The following is an 18,774-nucleotide window of genomic DNA, read 5'->3' as shown; positions in this document are numbered from 1 at the left end:
TAGCAATTATTTCGCTCGGAGAAAGCTCTGTTTCTTAAGGAGTTCCCTCCTTCCCTTCACATGAGATGTGATTTTGGAACTCCTTGGCTTTCTGCACTTGCTTTCTTTCCCACATCCCTTGGAGTTCACGGAGATTATCCAACACCTTTAGTTCCAGCCTTGCCTTCCTGGGATCTGGTCCCCATCTTCCTCATTGCCTCCAACCACCGTGTGAGTTTTCGATATCCTCTTGTCCCTTCCTGGTCCCTCAATCTGCTGTCTCTTCTCGGATACTAAGGCCCACAGTGTTGACACAGTCTCTCAGTCCTTACCTGCTCTGAATGTGTATCATTTTCCCTGACAGAAGAATGACACGCAGCCCATGTTAGCATTAACAGCATAGTGTTCCTCTCACTTCAGCCTCCAGAGAGCGTTGAGACACCACTTTCCACTAATGTGTGTGCCGAGATTCGGGATGTGCTATCCTGGATAGGGCCCTTTGGCGTTTGAGAAAATGGTGGAATGGGTTAGGATATATGGCTAGAAACTGTGTTTCTAAGACAGCATTTACTCTTGAGTTGGGCCAATAATGTAACTCAAGACAAGATGGACGCCTGGGGACAGGATGGACGCCTGCCATCTCATCTTCATTTTGTGTAGCCTTTACTTTGGGCACCTGCTTATCTCTCCACATAGTCATGTTAATCGCTCAAGGATTGTCTCCCTAGGAGTTAACAAGTCCTAGCCTATCTCCTTCCCTCAATGGCTGAAGGCACAGAGATAAGAAAGAGTACCCCAGGCCTCCCCGACTGCCATGGGTTTTATAATGTCTGAGCCTAGTTCCCCTGAAAACACCTACACTAGGCAGAAATGACTTTGAAGGTCTGGGAGGATGGACTCTTCCGTTAAAATGGATAGATAGTTCTTTGCTAAACCAGGAACAAGAAATGAAAGACGTTGATAAAGAGACTTTTAAAACTAAGGTCTGAATTGTATCTTTAGCCTTGGGTCATGAAGAATAGAAGATACCACCTAGCAAGAGACTGTGACAAAGAATGAATAAGGACCTTGGCCCTCTCCGTTAAGATTTAAACCGTGTGCCTGTTAATCACCTGGCCAGGAAAATGCCTTCCCAGAAAGCTGTCTGTTTAACAATTTAAGAAATAGCATGAAGTCTGCCCAAAAATGTAAGTCAACAGAATGCTACCCTTGGCTGTCGCCCACTCACCTCAAGAGACTGTTCCCTGCTCCCCACACCCCTGGTCAGCAAGGTCCCCTTGGCTTTGGCCACACTCACCCCATGAGAGCACCTTCTTCCTCGATGACCTTCTTGGCTACTGGCCACTCTTGACGTTTAAGAGTGCTTTGTACGTCCATGTTACAAACACTACCTTCTACGCTACACTCTTTGTCATCTGAATTCTTTTAATGGACATCATCACAAAGACCAGATAAAGAACAAGCTGCCAGAGGGAGATCCAGTAACAGTCACTGCCCTAACACCACGGTGGAGGAGTCCAGGAACACCAGGCCTAGAGGGAGAGCTCCCCTTACCAAATGAGGGCAATCATCTGCGATGACAAGGCAGTACGATTAGTCTCCTGGGAAATGGGATGTCACACTCAAGCAAAGAGCTTCATTGGAACCTTGCAGAGCTGGAACAAAGTCAGTGACCAAGCAGACCACAGCTAGACCAGCACTATGTCTTCAAGCGTCCTTCCTGGTTCTCTCCTAATTCTTTCTTCTTTTAAAACTAAAGCTCATGTCAGTTCCCAAAGAAGGACTTGGTTCACCCATATTCTTCCTAGTGTGTGTATCAATTAAATGTCTTTTTTTTTCTGCACTTATTGCTTTGGTTGTTATATCAAGAAGCAAAGTGAAGCCTAGCCCTTTGGGACCCCAGAGACCATCTGTTGTCCTGAATCGCTGGTAAAAAGCAGCCACTCTCCCCTTAGTCCTCTTCCATGAAGCAGTCACCACGGGATAGCCCTTCTCCAGAGTGCACAAGGCTGCACTGTGCTCCCTCTGCTCTGATGCCTAGAACATACTACAGACCTCTCTGGCTCTTCAACCTCCGTGTGAATCCCATGCTGGCGTGCCGATGCACACTGATGAGCTTTCTCTCCTGGTGGTCTGCTTCACTGTCTGTTCTGTGGACTCAAAGTGCCAGAACTTCAAGAAACTGAGCTAGAGGTGTTTTTTTTTTTAACTTTCTATATCCGTATCAGGTGATATACTATCTGCCCACATGTCTCCAACATTATCTACCTCTTCGTCAAAGCTAAGCATAGCTGTCCACGTTCACTGTGTCCTAAATTCCCGCGTCTTTACATAAGCTCTCACAACAGATAATATGTGTGCACGCTCTTCTCTGCTTGGCCAGGCATTGGTTAGAATAGCCATGGTGACAACTTAGTGAGGAGCAAGGAAAGCCATCCTTCTTTTTTACATTATCAACCTTTTATACAGGACCCTGGGGTTGTCATTTATTTCATAAAGCATTATTTCATTCTTCTGTGATTTCTACTTGGCACATTAGAAATTCATACAATCTTAGTTTTGTAAATAAGAAGAAAACCAAATTGTTTTTGTCTTCCTAGAAAATAATAACGTATCTTTAAAGCTGAAGGATTTTCTTTTTTGCTGGGTGTCCTTGTGTGTAGTCCACACACATCCTGTATGTGTGCCATGTGTGATTCTTATGTAATGTGTGTGTGGCGTGTCTGGTGTATGTGTCTGTGTGTGGTATGTGACATGTGTGTGTGGCTGGCATGTGTGTGTGTATGTGTGTGGTATGTATGTATGTATGATGTGCATACTTGGTATGTGTGTTTATGTGTGGTGAGTATGGTATATGTGTGTGTGTGTTATGCCTGGTGTGTATATGTGTCTGTGTGTGATGTTTGGCATGTGTGTGTCTGTTTTGTGTGTGTTGGGTGGTATGTGTGTGTGTGTTGTGTGGTATATGTATGTGTGGTGTGTCTGGTATGTGTATGTGTCTGTGTGGTGTGTGTGTGATATGTGGTGTGTGTGTTGTGTGTGTGTATGTGTGTGTACGTGTGTGTGTGGTGTATCTGGTGTGTGTGTGTCTGTGTGGTGTGTGTGTGTTATGTGATATGTGTATATGTGTGTGTGTGTGTGTGTGTGTGGTATATCTGGCGTGTGTGTACATCTATCTGAATTTTGTTTTCTGTTTTGGGTATTCATTTACTTTGTCATTTAAAATCATTAGTTTAGATTTGAACCAAAACTACACTCTTCAACAAATTATTTATTTTATCCTACCTGTTTATATTTTAATGTTGGTATTAAGAATTAAATTCAGAGCCAAAGCATAAGTTCTACTGAGCCGTATCCCTAGGCTAGTTCTGTTTGGGCTGTAGATTATGTTTATGTGTATTTCCCCTCTAGTACTTGACTGCCATTGTGTTCAAGGGTTCTAATTCTACTGTTACAGGTTTCTGTAGGTGTTTATTACATATAGTTAAGTATGTATGTGTATATGTGTACATGTGTATGTGTGAGTCTGTGTGTTGGATTGCTACATGTAGGTTCAGGTGCCCAGGGAAGCCCGAAGTGTGGGATCCCCTGGAGGTGGAGTTAACTGCGGTTGTAAGCCACACCATGTGGGTGCTGGGAATAAATATCAAACCCACTGCAAGCACAGAACAGGCTCTCCACGATGAGCCACCGCTCAGCCCCACAGTTTTCTACTTTAGCTCAGATAACCCTCTTTAATCTCCACTGTTCTTTTTCCTCGAAGTCTTCTGTTCTTTGCCTTCTACCCTGCTCACTGCTTGCTAGGTACCATTAGGCATGCTGTTTTCTTGGGGTCCTGTGAGAAACCATAGGAAGTCCTACTATGTGCTAAGAACAGGACCTGTGTTCTCTGAAGCAGCTCTCCATACTGGCATCCCTAGACTACCAAGAGTGGAGAAGGAAACCAGCTTAGGGTCCCCTTCTCCCTGAGGGGACAAGGAAGCAGCTATCCCTGAGGGCAGACATTTGTTTGTGTAGGTTTGACTTCAGAGGCAGACCAGCCTCTGTCTGGAACCCCAAAACTATATCAGCATTCTTTCTGGTCTTTGCCGATTCCGAACTCTCATATGGCACACATAAACAAAGCGTCCCTACCTTCACCTGGTCCTTAAGGACCCTAAAAGTTTCTCCACCCCATTGGCACTGTGGATCAGTGGCCATCACTCTGTACAGTCAGCTGGTGGTGGGTGGAAGAGGGAATCGTTCAAACCACTATAATGTTAGAATCCTGGGCACACATTTACAGGGAGCCCAGCTGCTCTTGGAGTGTTCTTTTGCTCCTTGTTTGACGAGGGGCAGAATTACACATAAAAGGTGGGTGGGCTAGGTATCTATAGCTTACTACCATGCTAATCCTAGTTAGCCTTGCCACTGCAGAGGGAGACTTAGCCTGGAGTCCACACAGGGTTCCTTTCTCTTTTTCCCTCTTCCTTCTCACCTCTCAGCAGCAGAACTCCCCAAAGCACACGGGAACTGAACCTGGACTAACCATGGCTGAGGTAATGCTGCGCGCTTGTGGGAGCAGGGGTGCTGGGAACCGTAGTATGGTAAGAATGAAGAGAAAGCCAGTCCCAAAGGGAAGCATTTCTGAGGATGGAGCCACACAGCTGGGATGACCTGAGGTGAGTCACGCTTAGCACCCACTCAGAACCTGTCTTCCACCTGCCTGCCCCTTTCCCCTCCTTTACAAACGGAGTTCCGGCTGTGACTTCAGTGATACATCAGCACAGATAGGGTGCCGATGCTAGTCACCGTCCTCTCTGTGGCCGTTCTAGAAATGTTTACAACACTCGTGCAGAGGACTACATTCAATACTTTGGACCGTTTCTGGGCAAGGGTGGAGGGGAAATCTGATGGGTCAGAGAACAAAAGTTTTCTTAATCTCAGAGAAAGCGCCTTTCAAATTTCAACCCTAGAACCAATATTCCATGTTGCAGTTGGTGTCTGTTCCGGTCTGGTCAGGAATACCAGAGGCACAAACGCACATATATGCACACAGCACAGACAGCTTTAGCATGGAAAAAAACACTTTATTTTATTCCTTCTTTAAGACTGTGGGCTGATGGGAGAAAGCTGTTTTTCGAGAAATGTGTCTCTGACCCGATGAGATAAATTCTCTTCAAAGAGGAAAAAAAGAAAATAGTATCTAAGAATGCAGACCGTGTGTCACTGTCACGCCAAAGCCCTCACACTTACAGACAGAAGAGCCACAGGAAGACAAATCCTTTCTGTTGCAACACCCTCCTCCACCCCCATGCCTCCCCCCCAAATACCCAAAAACTCAAGAGAGAGGGAAAAGCAGGGAGGGAGAGAGATGGAAATAGATGAGGGAGAAAGGAAGAGAGGGGGAGGGAGGCAGAGGGAGAGGGATGGAGAGAGGGAGAGACAGAAGGACAGAAGGGAGGAAGGAAAGAGGAGTGAGGAAGGGAGACAGAGAGCAAGGGAGACAGGGAGAAACAGAGAGAGGGAAGGAGATAGAGAGAGGAGGAGAGAGATGGAGAGGAGAGACAGAAGGAGGGAGGGAAAGAGAGAGGGGGAGAGGCAGAGGGAGGGAGGAAGGCAGAGAGGGAGAGAGAGGGAGAGATTGAGAGACAGAGGGATTGAGGGAGGGAAAGTGGGAGGGGGAGGGGAGAGGGGAGGAGAGAGAGAGAGAGAGAGAGAGAGAGAGAGAGAGAGATATCTGTGTAAGATCCAGTCCACTTGCCCATGACTGTGACACTGAAATCATCCCAGCTTTACAGGATCTAAATATAACATGTAATTAACGGGAGTCACCTGCCAGTCAGTGAAGCCATAAAAAAATCTGATTAAAATCAGAAGTGATGACAGGCCAGAAAAAAAAATCTGTTGATAAAAATAAAAGCCCTAGATTGCTCCGCTTGAGGTCCCCACGTAATTGCATCAACAAGGTCTCTCCTTATCCCTTCCTGCAGGTGACATGGCATTTCCCAGCGTCACTTAAGGTAGAGGGACATGGGGTCCAAGGAACGCCCTGTTTTAAGACTCTGCAGATGAGCTAAATTAGCATGATACTTTGGAACTGTTTCAAGGATCTCTGGCTACTGTTAATATTGTTAATCTTTCATTTTTATTGTGTGTATAGTGTCAGGAGCGGTGGCAGGGAGCACATTTTGTCAATTAAATAATTAATCCCACAGCATAATAGTCAGTAAGGAAAAACTGACATTTGTCAGGCACAAAGCAAAAGAAAGCCCGGGAGGATTTCCTATTGTGCTTGCTCAAGAAGAACATAATTTGGTAGCAGCCTCGCTTATTTGCTTCTCTGCTACACCTACCGACCCTGCTGTCATGAGGAAGACAAGTCTGGGCCAGGGACGCGGCTCACTTGATGTGAAAGCATTTGGGCCTAAGTGCAGACTCCAGCACCCGTGGAACATGCACTTGACTGGATGTCAATGGCTTTCACAGGTACACAACACACACACACACACACACACACACACACACACACACACACACAGAGAGAGAGAGAAAGAGAGATGAACAGAGAAATAGAGAGCGAGAGAGAGACAGAGAGAGAGCGAAAGACAGAGAAACAGAGACAGAGACAGAGAGAATGAGAGAGAGACAGAGAGAATGAGAGAGAGGGAGAATGAGAGTGTGTGTTCACAAGGTTTTCCTAGTGCTGATCTTCATCTACATCAGAAAATCATTTTTATTTATTTCCTATATATGGCTTGGATGGGCTCACTTCTCTCTATCCAAACCACATTTTCATGGGAAACTGAGGAAAAGCTACTGTGATAAAGCAAGTGGTGTTTGTTTGTTTATTTATTTATTTTGCACCTGCACAGAGCTCTGGGTATAAACACTAGAGGCTGGAGGTTCAAAGGTCCCCCGACTCCAGGCAAGTCTCGGCTGGGGAAGAGCTAGCTGTGTGCTTCTCCTGTGTGGGGTCTCCATCAGGTGACCACCCACGGCACATTTACTACTCTCGGGCACGGTACACCCAGGCACACATTAGAGAGAAGCATCTGTCCCGCCCATTGATGTCTTTAATGAATTTGGACTCAGGGTCTGCGCAGTGAGTCCTACTATGTCTGAGCACTGCTCTCTGGCTTTTCCGATCTCTTCTGCTCACAACCTGCTCCTCGCCATCCCTCCACCAGGATCCAGATGAGAGGCCTCCATGCCGGCTGGCTCTCTCTCTTTCACTAGCTCCCCAGCTTTCGAGGGGCTGAGTAATGGTATTTCTTGGTCCCCTAAGAACTCTGGTTCTGCACTTTCCACAGATGGTGTTGCCAGTGCCGTCAACAACAGCCTGCGCTGGATTAGCACTGCCTAGGAGGTGAAAATTCAAGTGAGCTATTTTTAACCCGTTTTAAGCATCCTCCGCTCTGCCAAAACTAAATGCTTGCCTGGGGTGGGGATAGGCCTCACGGATCCTTCGTGCCACATGTGCAGCAGACTTGTCTCCTAATGGTGCTCAACAATGTAAGGCTGCCCTACCGCTCTTCCCACAACATGGCACCAAATAGGTATTTTTAACATATGTATATGGTATATATGTATATGTTTATGATGTATATGTTTATGATGTATATGTTTATGATGTATATGTATACAATGTATATGCATATGTACATTATGTATATATGTGTATGATATATATATGTTTATGATGTATATGTACATGATATATATGTATATGATGTATATGCATATGTGTATTATGTACATATATATGATGTATATGTATATGCATATGTATAAAGCAAGACTTCACGTAGATTTCAGATGGCAAGCACTGTCTACTTTTAAAAAGTGGTGTAAGTGTGTATTGATAATGTCTTCCAGCTGTGTAGACACTGTGAGAGGAAAGCTTAGGTTCAGCTTTCTAGTATCTGGTGAATGTTCCCTGACTTACCAAGAATACCCAGCCATATGTGTCGTGCACCTCCCTCAAAATCAGTTAAGAATCCGAAACTATCTTTTCCCTCTCCATGAAGTTTCACACAGTATTTAGTGGAGCATGCTTTGGATGGGGGGGGGGGGATTACTCTTGAAGAAATCAAGTGAATTTATTTTAGAATATAAACTGATTTGGACAAATGAACACCCTCTCGTTTTTTTGCAGGATGGCTTCTCCGGTAGTGCGGAGGGTGAAGGAATCATGGGAAAGTTTTAGAATCATGGGTAACAGATATCCTGCACTGTCACTCTTTAAAGATCCTCGGATTTTCCCACCCTAGTGTCCTTAGTGACTCTGCCAGGAAACATACACACATATCCTTTATTACTAACATTCCTTTTTTTTTCTAGTTTTCCCCAATTAAATTAGCCAAGGGGGCACTCATCCGAAGGACTTTGACATGCACATGTAAGAGGGTCTGATTTTCACTGGGGAAATCCTGGCCACATCTCAATGCTGGACAAAAAAAACCCATAGAACTAGTTGTATGCTTCACCTAGGATACTCTATTGTCTTAACGTGTGAAAAGTCGTTCTAGGACGGCAAACCAAAGTTACAGGAGCCACTGCCTCACTGGCAAGACAGGGAGACAAAAAGGGAGTGTAGGAATGTTCGAGAAATATATGCAAATGACCAAGCCATTATGTTATGGGAAAATAGACTGTGTTAAGGTATGAGATTGCATGGGAGAAAGAAAAGGGAAACCTTCTGTGGCTCACTCTTGCATAAAAAGACACCAGTGGAAGGCTGGACTGGATGAAATGTAAGAATATTGAGACTCCTAACCCTAATCTTAGGAGGTTTTTATGAGGTTTTTTTCTCCTCTCAATACCTGCTTTCCTTTTACCAGTTCTAACTCTAAAAGCAGTGTTTGTGAGTGTTCATTCAACTAAGAGAAACTTGAAACTTTGATCATGTGCGAAACGATCAACCTCACATATGTATCGTGTGGAGCTGAGGAACTCTTCATGTGTGTCACTACCCAGGTGGGTGAGCCCGTGTCTCCTGGGTGGCTTTCTACCTCCCACTTATACTCTGTGACCTGTTGGCTATCTCAAAACCAGAGCCAGCAGCCAGGACCAGGAAAATGGTATATTTCTCTAGGGCCTGAAACCCGGGACTCTTTAAGTTAAGAACACGTGCGCACGGATACCTTGTTCTACTCGAGCCGGTACCTACCTTGTCTAGGATACTCGTCGGCTTCTCTGTGGACCAGATCTTTTACTCTGTTTCCGTAAAGCAGCCGTGAAGAATCATGATCGAAAGCTTTCAAGGTTTCACTGGAACTGTAAGACTTCTGCGTGGGGACCCTACACTCCTCATTGTCCGCGGACGAGTTTGTATAGCGCCGTTCTTTTTCCCGTCTGCTCTTGGTCAAGGAGCAGTAAGGCCTGCGTTCCTTCACATCCATACTTCCTTCATTCCTTCTCTGTGCGCATCGGTCCGGCCTCTTAGAACTTCAGCGCTCAGAATTCAACTCTCACTGGCCTTTCTGCAAAGAGAAAAGGTTGGCATGACGTCAGCGCGAGCAGCCGCAGACTGACACCTCGCTCGCGCGCTCGTTACCCTTCTTAGCTGAGGATAGCTTTGCAAGCCGGAATCCCACTTTCGAGGAGAAATGGACAGTCCCAAGACTCTTCTATTAACATAGTCTGTCACACCAACAAGTGAGACACACTCTGCTCTGGGCATTCAATATCAAACACTTTATAGGATTCCTGTCCCCCACCCCCAAGAAACACACACATGAATACAAAATAAAAATTAAACTCAAGCTTAAATAACACTATAGAAGCCTGTTAAAAATTGGCTTTGACAGTTTCTTCAGTTTTCCATAGGGGAAAACTTTTTGCCCGTAGCATGTACCTCTTGTGCAAATAAATCGCCTTTCTTTTCCTTACCGCCCCGCCCCCCCAAAACCATGTTATTACTTTTTTTTTTTTTTTACCCCTTTAATGCATAGGAACAAATTGGGAGAGATTCTTACAGTGGGAACTTCATCAAATGAATTGAATAGTTTATTCATTTTTTTACAAAGACTTTTGCTTTCAGAGGGTAATTTCCATGCGTTAAGGAGCTAAATGTCTTGAACTCTGGAAAGAGCCGGCGCCCCTCGCATACCCCTTCTTCTGAAACGCATTTTTTCCCTCCCTCGCATGTGCACTTAATCAGTGCTACCCTGACATTTAAGGCAATTCAAGTGGTTAATTTGATGGGGGCACTTGCTGTTTTTTTCTTCTGTAACTGCCGATAGCAAGCATCCTTTAGAAGGAGCAGGGCAAACTGTTTCTTTGCTTAGCAGCTCTGTTTCCTGAGTTTGCTGGACTGTGAGGACGGTCTCCTGGTCCGCTGCGACCTGGAAAATGGGGAGCGAGCTGCCCAAGGCGAATCAGCACTCCGGGGTCCTCTGCTGTGTCTCTCCAGTTCTTCATTTTCAACCTGCCGTTTCCCAGGAGCTCCCTCTTCAATCCTCGGTATTATCGCCCCACCCCAACCCTACTTTTCCACCGTCTACTTTTTATCCCAGTGATCCCATAACCAACTTGAGACAGCCTCCTGGCTAGCCCCGAGTCCTCTCTTTGCTTCTGGATCCTTCGGGCTATGGCTGGCATTTAGGTATGACCTTCCGTGGACATGCTCTGTGCAGAAACGGTCTCTCCATTTCGTCGCCACCCACTCTCCAGAGCACGCAGCTCTTGAATACGCTTCCCACGCGGAGTCTCGTGGCCTCTGAATCGCCCACACCGTGTTGTTAGCAAATCTTCATTCTTCCTGCTTACCACAATAGCTCCTAGACCCCTCTCAGTTCTGCCTTCCATCCAGTTACTGAACGTGCGGCAAAGCTTTGGGGCTGGAATGATCACAGAACTCCACCGTGTTCGCTTAGAAACATTTGGAATTCTCCACCAAGCCCTTTCTTCAACCAAATTATATGCCCCACTATGGGCTTTCCTCAAATGGGTCTCCACATGTCTGTTAGGTTTGGAATGAATCAGGCCATTCCAAGTAATTACGAATATTTCAGACTGTTCAAAGAGAATTGTGATTTTGCCATCATTTTTTTTCCTTTCTCGTGGCCGTATTCTTTAAGGTAATATTTTTCATTGACTCTTTCTGATTCACTACTCCATTACTTTCTTGCAGATCCTTCTAATGGCTCTTAATAACACCTGAAATTTTTATTGTAGCTTTCCTTTCAGCTTTAATATGAAAAAGAAAGTGACAGAGACTATAAGAATATGAAACGAGCTTCCTTATTTTTATTATTGTAACAAAACAAAAATTAGTTTAGGGAAACATTTACTGAATGCCTTCCCAGAGGACCCAGGAGGACGGAACAAAAAATGTTCCAGCTCAAATGGAGCCTCCATTTAGTGAGTGAAATAGTAACATGCTTTCCAGTGGGATCGCTAAATAGAAATTACAGGAGGTTATAACGTGGACTAGGCTCCCACACCAGGCTCCAAATGAGCCATGCCTGCTAGGGTTCAGAGCAAAAACCATGGGATTATCCTTCAACCACGTGAGAATGAAAGTCATCCAAGTTCACTTGAAGGAGCCAGTTTCAATCAATGTGGTAACTGAGGCCTCACTCACGGCTCTATTTCCTATGAAAAATAACCTGAAAGAAACTGCTGGCCAGTGGTCTCTCTTTCTCTTCAGGAAATACAATTTACAAATGACTGGTCATTGCTCTTGGCTTTTGTTTTTTGGGTTTTGTGTTCTCTCTCTCTCTCTCTCCCTCTCTCCCTCCCTCCCTCCCTCTCTCTCTCTCTCTCTCTCTCTCTCTCTCTCTTAACAGCACTTCTCTGTTTATAAAAACCAACTGGTCTGCTAAACCCATCAAAAGACTGATTCTTTGTTATAGTGATCAGTGGCCTGTTTTTGGAATCTTAAGAAAAAGACATTAATTGGCCTTAATGATCTTTAAATTGCATTGTTATAATTTCATCATTTGACGCCCTGAATAAATATGTCTGAAGTTCAAAATGAATTTCCTTTCTAAACTAGTGTTTGGTTCTTCGGAGGAAAAGCGGTATCGACTCTCAAGATTAAATGGTCATCAAGAAGCCTTTTAATTGACCAGGAAATAGAGTTCAAGCGTTTCCAGTAATAGATGTTTGGAATTCTAGGGCGTTGCAGAACTTCTGCTTCTCATCCTAAAGTTGATATCTGTTAAAATTAGCATTCTTAACGACGGTGATCAGCAAAACCCACAACTCAAAGTGGGTTTTGACATGCGGCGCAGTTTACTTTTAAACGTAAAAAGGTGGCTCTTCGTGATTTTCATGATTCAACTTTATACTCTTAAGGACTAGGTACTCACGTAGTTCTTTGATATGGTAACATGAGCGCACAACCACAAAAAAAATAAGTTGTGGTACTGGTACATTAATGAAACGTTAAGTTATCAGCATTAAAGATAACTTTAGTTTTGTTTTATGGTGCCTGAAACCAACCCAGGACTTAGGGTACTGTACGGAAGGACCATATCACAGAGCTATTTCTCAATCTCTCTTTTAGAGTCTTATTGTCTGTTTTTCCATGAGTGGACAGAGAGGTCTAGAACCTTTTTCCCAGTTGATTTTTTGAGGGGAATAGGGGTTCTGCTATGTTCTTTTGGCCAGGCTGTCCTTGAACTTGTGATTCTGAGTCTTTGTGTACCCTGACCCATACATATGGGTCCCCAGACAGTACACCAACACATCTGGCCAGTACTGGAACAAAGGTCATTTATAACACAAGTTAACTAGGTTTTATTTGCAAAGCAATTCTAAATTGCAGAGATAAATCAAGATAAATCAAATACGCTATCAAAGACACAGGCAATTTGATCTCAGACACTCAAAACAATGCGAAGCTCTTTGTATGTCTCGTTCAGCTCTTGTACACAGTTCGGGCTCTTTGAGGATTGAATCGACACTGTAAGGCTCGAGACCACCGACGAATCTCTGATGGAAGCCAGTGAGCTCAATATGATTTCAAACAGGCGGTTTCCTGGGTTATCTCCTCCACTCAAGGCTGAGAAGGAGAAGATTAAGACATGCAAATGCTTGAGAAGCTCTAAACATTTGCCATTCTTTGATAGTGACTGCTGGTCTCTCACAAAGGAGAAGGTCACTGTGCGCAGACTCCACACAAAGAACTTAACAAACTTGGGCGGGAGGTGCAGTCGTTCAGAAATGAAGCTATTGCTAAGCGAGGTAACCAAGAGCATTTTTTTTTAAGCGAACTGACATGTGAGAACAACATTATGTTGATACAGCTAATTTCCATTACCTCCTTGAAAAAACGAGTCAGTTACATTGATGGTACTTTGGAAGTTGCCCTTAAACCATCGTCATTACTAGGCTCCTAGCACTGTACCGTTCCTCAGTATAGACATCTTGACGGAACGGATCTACTTGGTTCTTAGACTACCTATGATGATGCCAAAGCGATGTACACTCAGTAGATGCTGTTTGAACTTTGAGCTTTCTGTTGGGCTGGTGACTTGTGGTAGAAGGCCTTTTGTGACTCTGGGCAGGGATGGTGGGGCTCAGCCCCTTAAAGTCACAAAGGTGAGGAAAGGATGTACTGTGCTAGGATGGGATGCTAAGTGGACTTAGTGTACTCAGAGTCTTACGGCTTAGGCCACTTTCATTTCCCACTGGGTTTGTCGGGGTTACAGTGCGTCAGCAGTGAAGGAGCATCTGGACTTTGAAAGATTTGACTGAACAAATGAATAACCAGGCTCTAGCTTTTTGGACACTGAGGAGGGTCACCCTGACTTCGACTGCAGACACAGTATTTAAAGACTTACTTTATTATCTGTTTATTTATGGTGTGTGTCTATGTGCACATGTGCATGTGCAGAGAGGTGACCACAGACACCAGGAGATGGCCTCAAACCTTCTGGAGCAGGAGTTACAGGCAGGCCGTAGTATGTAGCTCCACATGAGTATTGGGCACCAAACTCTAGTCTTCTACAAGAGTAGATTTAACGACTCAGCTATTTCTCCATCCCCCACATATAGTGTTTAAATGTACTTTGAACCAGGCAGAAAACAGAACTTAATGAAAACATATTCTCAGTGAAAATGAAAATAAACCACTTAGTGGTGGTGCCTTTAATCCCAGCATCCAGGAAGGAGAGGCGAGTGAATCTCTGTGAGTGAGTTCGAGGCCAGCCTGGTCTACAAAATGAAGTCCAGGACAGCCAGGATAGTTACACAGAGAAACCCTCTCTCAACAACAACAACACCCAAGATTCTACATTTAGAAACTAACCTGAATTTTTCCCATTAATTTATTTTCACTTTACATCCTGATCAAACTCATGTAATTTTAATTGTAGCTTCTGTATTTTTTTAAACTCTCGATGCCAATGATTATGATTTTGACCTATCATTGACATGCTATCATCAACTATACTTCTAAAATCCCAAGGGCTGAGATAAAAAAAATGAACATGTATCCCCCAAAGTTAAAGAGCCTGCTGGCCAATCAGTCACACCTCCTCTGACATCTACCTTCTGTCAGAACTAGGAACACTGAGGTGTTACCTTGAAGACCACGAGCACAGGGTGCCTGCCTACTTTCATTACAGCTGAAAAACTTAATGCTAAGAATAAGTAAATTTCGGGCAAAACACTAATTTATCACCCTAACAGTTATTGCAGATTTAAATTAAGTCATTGATACACAACAGCGAGAAATTGTCCCCTTTTTGTTATCATTCACACTTCCCTAATAAGTTAGCATTTATGCATTACCAGTTTATGTTAACCAGCTGCATACACAACTTCCTGTATTGTATACATGTTGAAGTATTTCTTTTACTGAATATATTAATAGCAATTGAACACAAGAGGAAATCAATTTTTATTGTTCCTTGTGGAGAAAACTGTGTTTTCTGAGGCAAACTTGTAAAACCAAAGAATTGAAATAATTAAGTATAAAAATAAAGTCATAGTATGGAAACTTTCTTGGTAATGTTGAATTTACGTGTATCAATAATTTCAATTTTTTTCCAGTTTCCTACAAAAGACACGGAATGGCTTTTCATAAGGAAGTATGAAAGACAATCCAAGGACAGGTAGTCACTGTAAGTCACAGAAGTGACAGTTGCTGAGAGGGTTAGGGTAGTGAGTGTCCATGATTGAGAAAGTCAGCACGCTCAAGGTGTTTTCCGTAAACAACACAGTTAATAAAGACATTAGACAACAGTTATATACACAAAGCCAAGCATGTCCCAGGAACTAAATTTACTTTCCTGTCTGAAAGAATAAACGCTGGAGCTGGAGTTACCCGTCCACAGATAAGAGTTCTTGCTGTTCTTGCAGAGGACCTGGGTTCAGTATCTAGCACACACATGAACAGTCATAACCCCTTGCAACTTCAGTTCCGGGGAGTCTGGTGCCCTCTTCTGGCCTCCGAGGGAATAACGCATATGTAGCACATGTATACAGATCAAATACACACACTAAAAAAAAAAAACAAATAAATCTGGTAAAATAATAAAAATTAAATAAAATATCTGACGTTCCCTTGTTTGCATGTTTTTTTCTGACTGATTGCTTTGTGACAGGATCTTTCCCAGGCAGGCTTTATTTGTAATCCTGATGGAGCTTCCGGATTTCCAGAATTAAAGGCATCCAAAAACCACCAAGAGCAAAATGACTGAGACAAGAGTTTTCAAGTCACTGATATCAAGCAAGAAAAAGCAGCAAGCACCCATCCCTAAAAACAAAAGAACCCTGGTCAAACCTGTACCTAGAGAGGAAGTTATGGGAGAGCAGCAGACTCCCTAGGGACAGAGGTCAGTCTCCTAGAAAGTTGGGGAGAAATTTCAGGGTATCATGCTGGAGGAACGAAGATGAAGTGCAAGAAGAATAATCTCTAGCATCTACAGAGGGTACCTCTATAGCATGGAGCAGAGTAAAGACGACCGTGTTTGTGTGAAGAGATCGCTCGAAAGAAATTGACTCGTAGGAGAAATAGTCATCTGAAGAATGATGGCGGTACTCCCATCCTCAGGACTGCTGACATCTTAAAAGGAAAAAAATCCCTTCTGGGAGGCTCTATGCAGTAGTGTGTCGTTTATTAGGTTTATTAAATATTCCCAGCCTGTGTCTGCTAAGTGCCTACAGCATCCTGTTCATCACAAAGGTGTGTCCAGAAAATACATCGTCGAAGACTCCCTCCATTTCCAGACCCTATGTTGATTAGAGTATTTAGAGCTCACCTGGGTGTGCTAGCTATTACAGCAGCATTCTGCAAGAGCCACCGACTGCACTGGGCCACCGACTTAGCGAAACAATGTCTCAGCTTTGTGTGGAATGTAGGCATGAAACAAAGACAATTCTGGTCCCAGCTCAAAAATCTTAAAAGACAAGGCCACCCATGTACAGCTGTTTCCTAGCTTAAGTGTACTCTCACAGAGCTGAAGAATATTATAGAAAAAATTAAAAGTAATTAAATCCTCCATGCTTCTTATCCACATATGGAAGGAGCAAAGATACAGTGTAGAGAAAAGGCAGCCAGTCAAGACTGGATGCAGAGCCGAGAGATGCTAGAATTATTAGACATGGACATGAAGGCGGGCGGGTGAGTAGCTTGAATGAGATGTCCCTCATAATCCTGGGCATCTGAACACTTGGTCCCCAGTTAGTGACACCGCTTGAATGAATACAGCCACCGTGGCATGTACGTCACTGGGGGTGGGCTTTGAAGTTTGAAAGGTCATATTCAGTTTCCAGAGCTCCCTCCCATGTTTCCTGTTTGTGGGTGGAGATGTGCATCCTCAGCTCTCAGCTACCAGCTCCAGTCACCATGCCCACCTGCTATCATGGCCGCAAGAGTGGTGGACTCTTATCCTCTGGAGCCATAAGCCCCAAATAAACTCTTCCTTCCCTAAGCTACCCAGGTCATGCATGGTGTTTTAGCAGCAGAGGAGTTCATAATGCAGCAAGGATCATAACTGTGTCCCATATGCTTGAAATCCAAATATTCATAGAGGATAGAAAAAAAAGACTTTAATCAAACCCATAAGGGGACACTACAATTTCTCAGACAAGGAATGGTGAGTTAGACGCCACAAAAGGAAGGGGCAGCAAAGTAGGAATGGAAAGAGAAGCGACAGTGCCAAATAAAGCTAATGGACTGATAAGTGGATCATGAGCCAATCATCGCCTATAGGCAGTAAGGTCAGTGTGGCGACAGGGTTCAGAGGTCAGGGGGTGACAGAACCCTAAGAACAAGACAGGCGAGAGGGCAGACGATATTTGAAGAAAAAGAAAAAAACAGCATAAACACTTCAAATCTGATGAGCGCAGCAAATGTAGAGATCTCAGAGACTCAATAAGTCCCAAACAGAAGAAGTATGAAGGAATCTACACCAGTGTGTTTGGTTATGGTGCAGGCTGTCCAATCCGGTATGTAGTAAAGAGAGATTTAAGAGCAGAGAAAAGAAGCCAGCTACTATAGTGAAAGCATCTCCATGAAAGTCACGCGAGCACGCACACAGCAGGGCCACGCATTTTAAAGCACAGAAGGGGACTAAGAAGCAAGTCCTCTAGATTCCCATACCCGAGGGAAATATTTCAAAACCGAGACTCGAATAGATGCGTTTTCATATACACGAAAGCCGGTCATCATCAGACTCTCTGACAGAAAAATAGAAAAGCAGGCACAGAGCACAGATGTACGCCAATCAAAAAATGGCACACAGCAAGGTTGAGTATGTGGAGACATTTATAAGACACTGCTTAAATCTTTGGAAGCTCAGTGACTGTGTAAGTCCAAGAAAATAGCCATGTATTTCAGGGTTCGTAATGAGTGTGACTGAAATCAACTGTGACAGTAGCATAAAGAAAGGGATCCAGAAGCACGGTGTGAGCTTTTGATAGTGCACCACACAAAATGACTTACTAGTAACTAGTGGTAAACTGTTAGAGTAGAGTCATATACTGTCTGCTCTAAACTTCTAAAATAACAAGGCCAAAAGAGTTGTAACTCATGAGCCAGGGAAATACCACTGCATTGAGAGGAGCAATGAAACAATTGCATGATAAAGGGAGATAGAAGATTAGGAAGGTACAACAAAGACACAATGGGACATTTAAACAAGAGTCGACATCACAGACACAAGCACAACTAAGTCAGTAACTATGTTAAACAGGAGAGTCATCCACACAGGCCACACGACGAACCGGGAGTTTCCCCATTGGATTTCAAAACCAGGACGCAATCTGGTGCTGTGCCCAGTTAACATAGTTTAAGACACTTAGACGGAAGCAAATCGACCCGGTTAGATTCCCCACCGCTGTTAAAAACAAACAAAAGTGTAAAACGTAAATGGACGGAAAAGGAAAACGTTAGACTAAAGATATCAACAACGACATCTGATATAAATGATCTTATCACAACGTTCACTAGACAGGCTCACATCAGGTGAAACAAATAAACAGAAGACAAACAAACAAACAAACAAACAAAAACAAAGCCAGACTCGATAGAGCAATAGTCCGGAGCAATTTGGGAGATTTTGGTGGATCTATGTCTGACCCAGATAGCCACGGGACATATTGATCAGTGATTTCTTTGCACATTTATCATACATTTAAGGACACATCACTTGCGAGGCATGACAAGAAGCACGAGGGATGGAGACACAGACAGGATTCAGGACTTTTCCCTTTCATTCTGATCCAGGAAAGGAAAGCCAAAGAATGACTGACCCGAATTACCTCAGTTAACTTCCACGCACAGTCTTTCAAAAGCTCTATTGCTGAGCAAGAGAATGGACAAAGAGATCTAATTGAGACCAAGGACCAAAACTA

General features: G+C 43.8%; 2 protein-coding genes across 8 annotated transcripts in view; both read right to left on the bottom strand.

The window, feature by feature from the left end:
* The window catches only part of Erich1 (glutamate-rich 1), a gene marked incomplete at its 5' end in the record, with an annotated part of 52,793,804 nt that overhangs the window by 32,020,993 nt on the left and 20,754,037 nt on the right, over positions 1-18,774 (bottom strand).
* Tenm3 (teneurin transmembrane protein 3) overlaps positions 1-18,774 on the bottom strand; it is a 612,494-nt gene that overhangs the window by 434,278 nt on the left and 159,442 nt on the right. For 7 of the 8 annotated variants that reach the window (XM_087588318.1, XM_087588319.1, XM_087588321.1 and 4 more), the window contains exon 2: positions 9,131-9,443. In XM_087588318.1, the coding sequence (XP_087444444.1) occupies positions 9,131-9,362 (232 nt within the window). In that variant the 5' untranslated portion in view covers positions 9,363-9,443. 8 annotated transcript variants of the gene reach the window in all.

The sequence above is a fragment of the Rattus norvegicus genome, chromosome 16 (genome assembly GCF_021556685.1).
Source record: "Rattus norvegicus strain SHRSP/BbbUtx chromosome 16, alternate assembly SHRSP_T2T, whole genome shotgun sequence".
Taxonomy (NCBI): Eukaryota; Metazoa; Chordata; class Mammalia; order Rodentia; family Muridae; genus Rattus; species Rattus norvegicus.
Note: the sequence above shows the minus strand (reverse complement) of the source record. Positions and strands in the feature narration are given on the sequence as shown.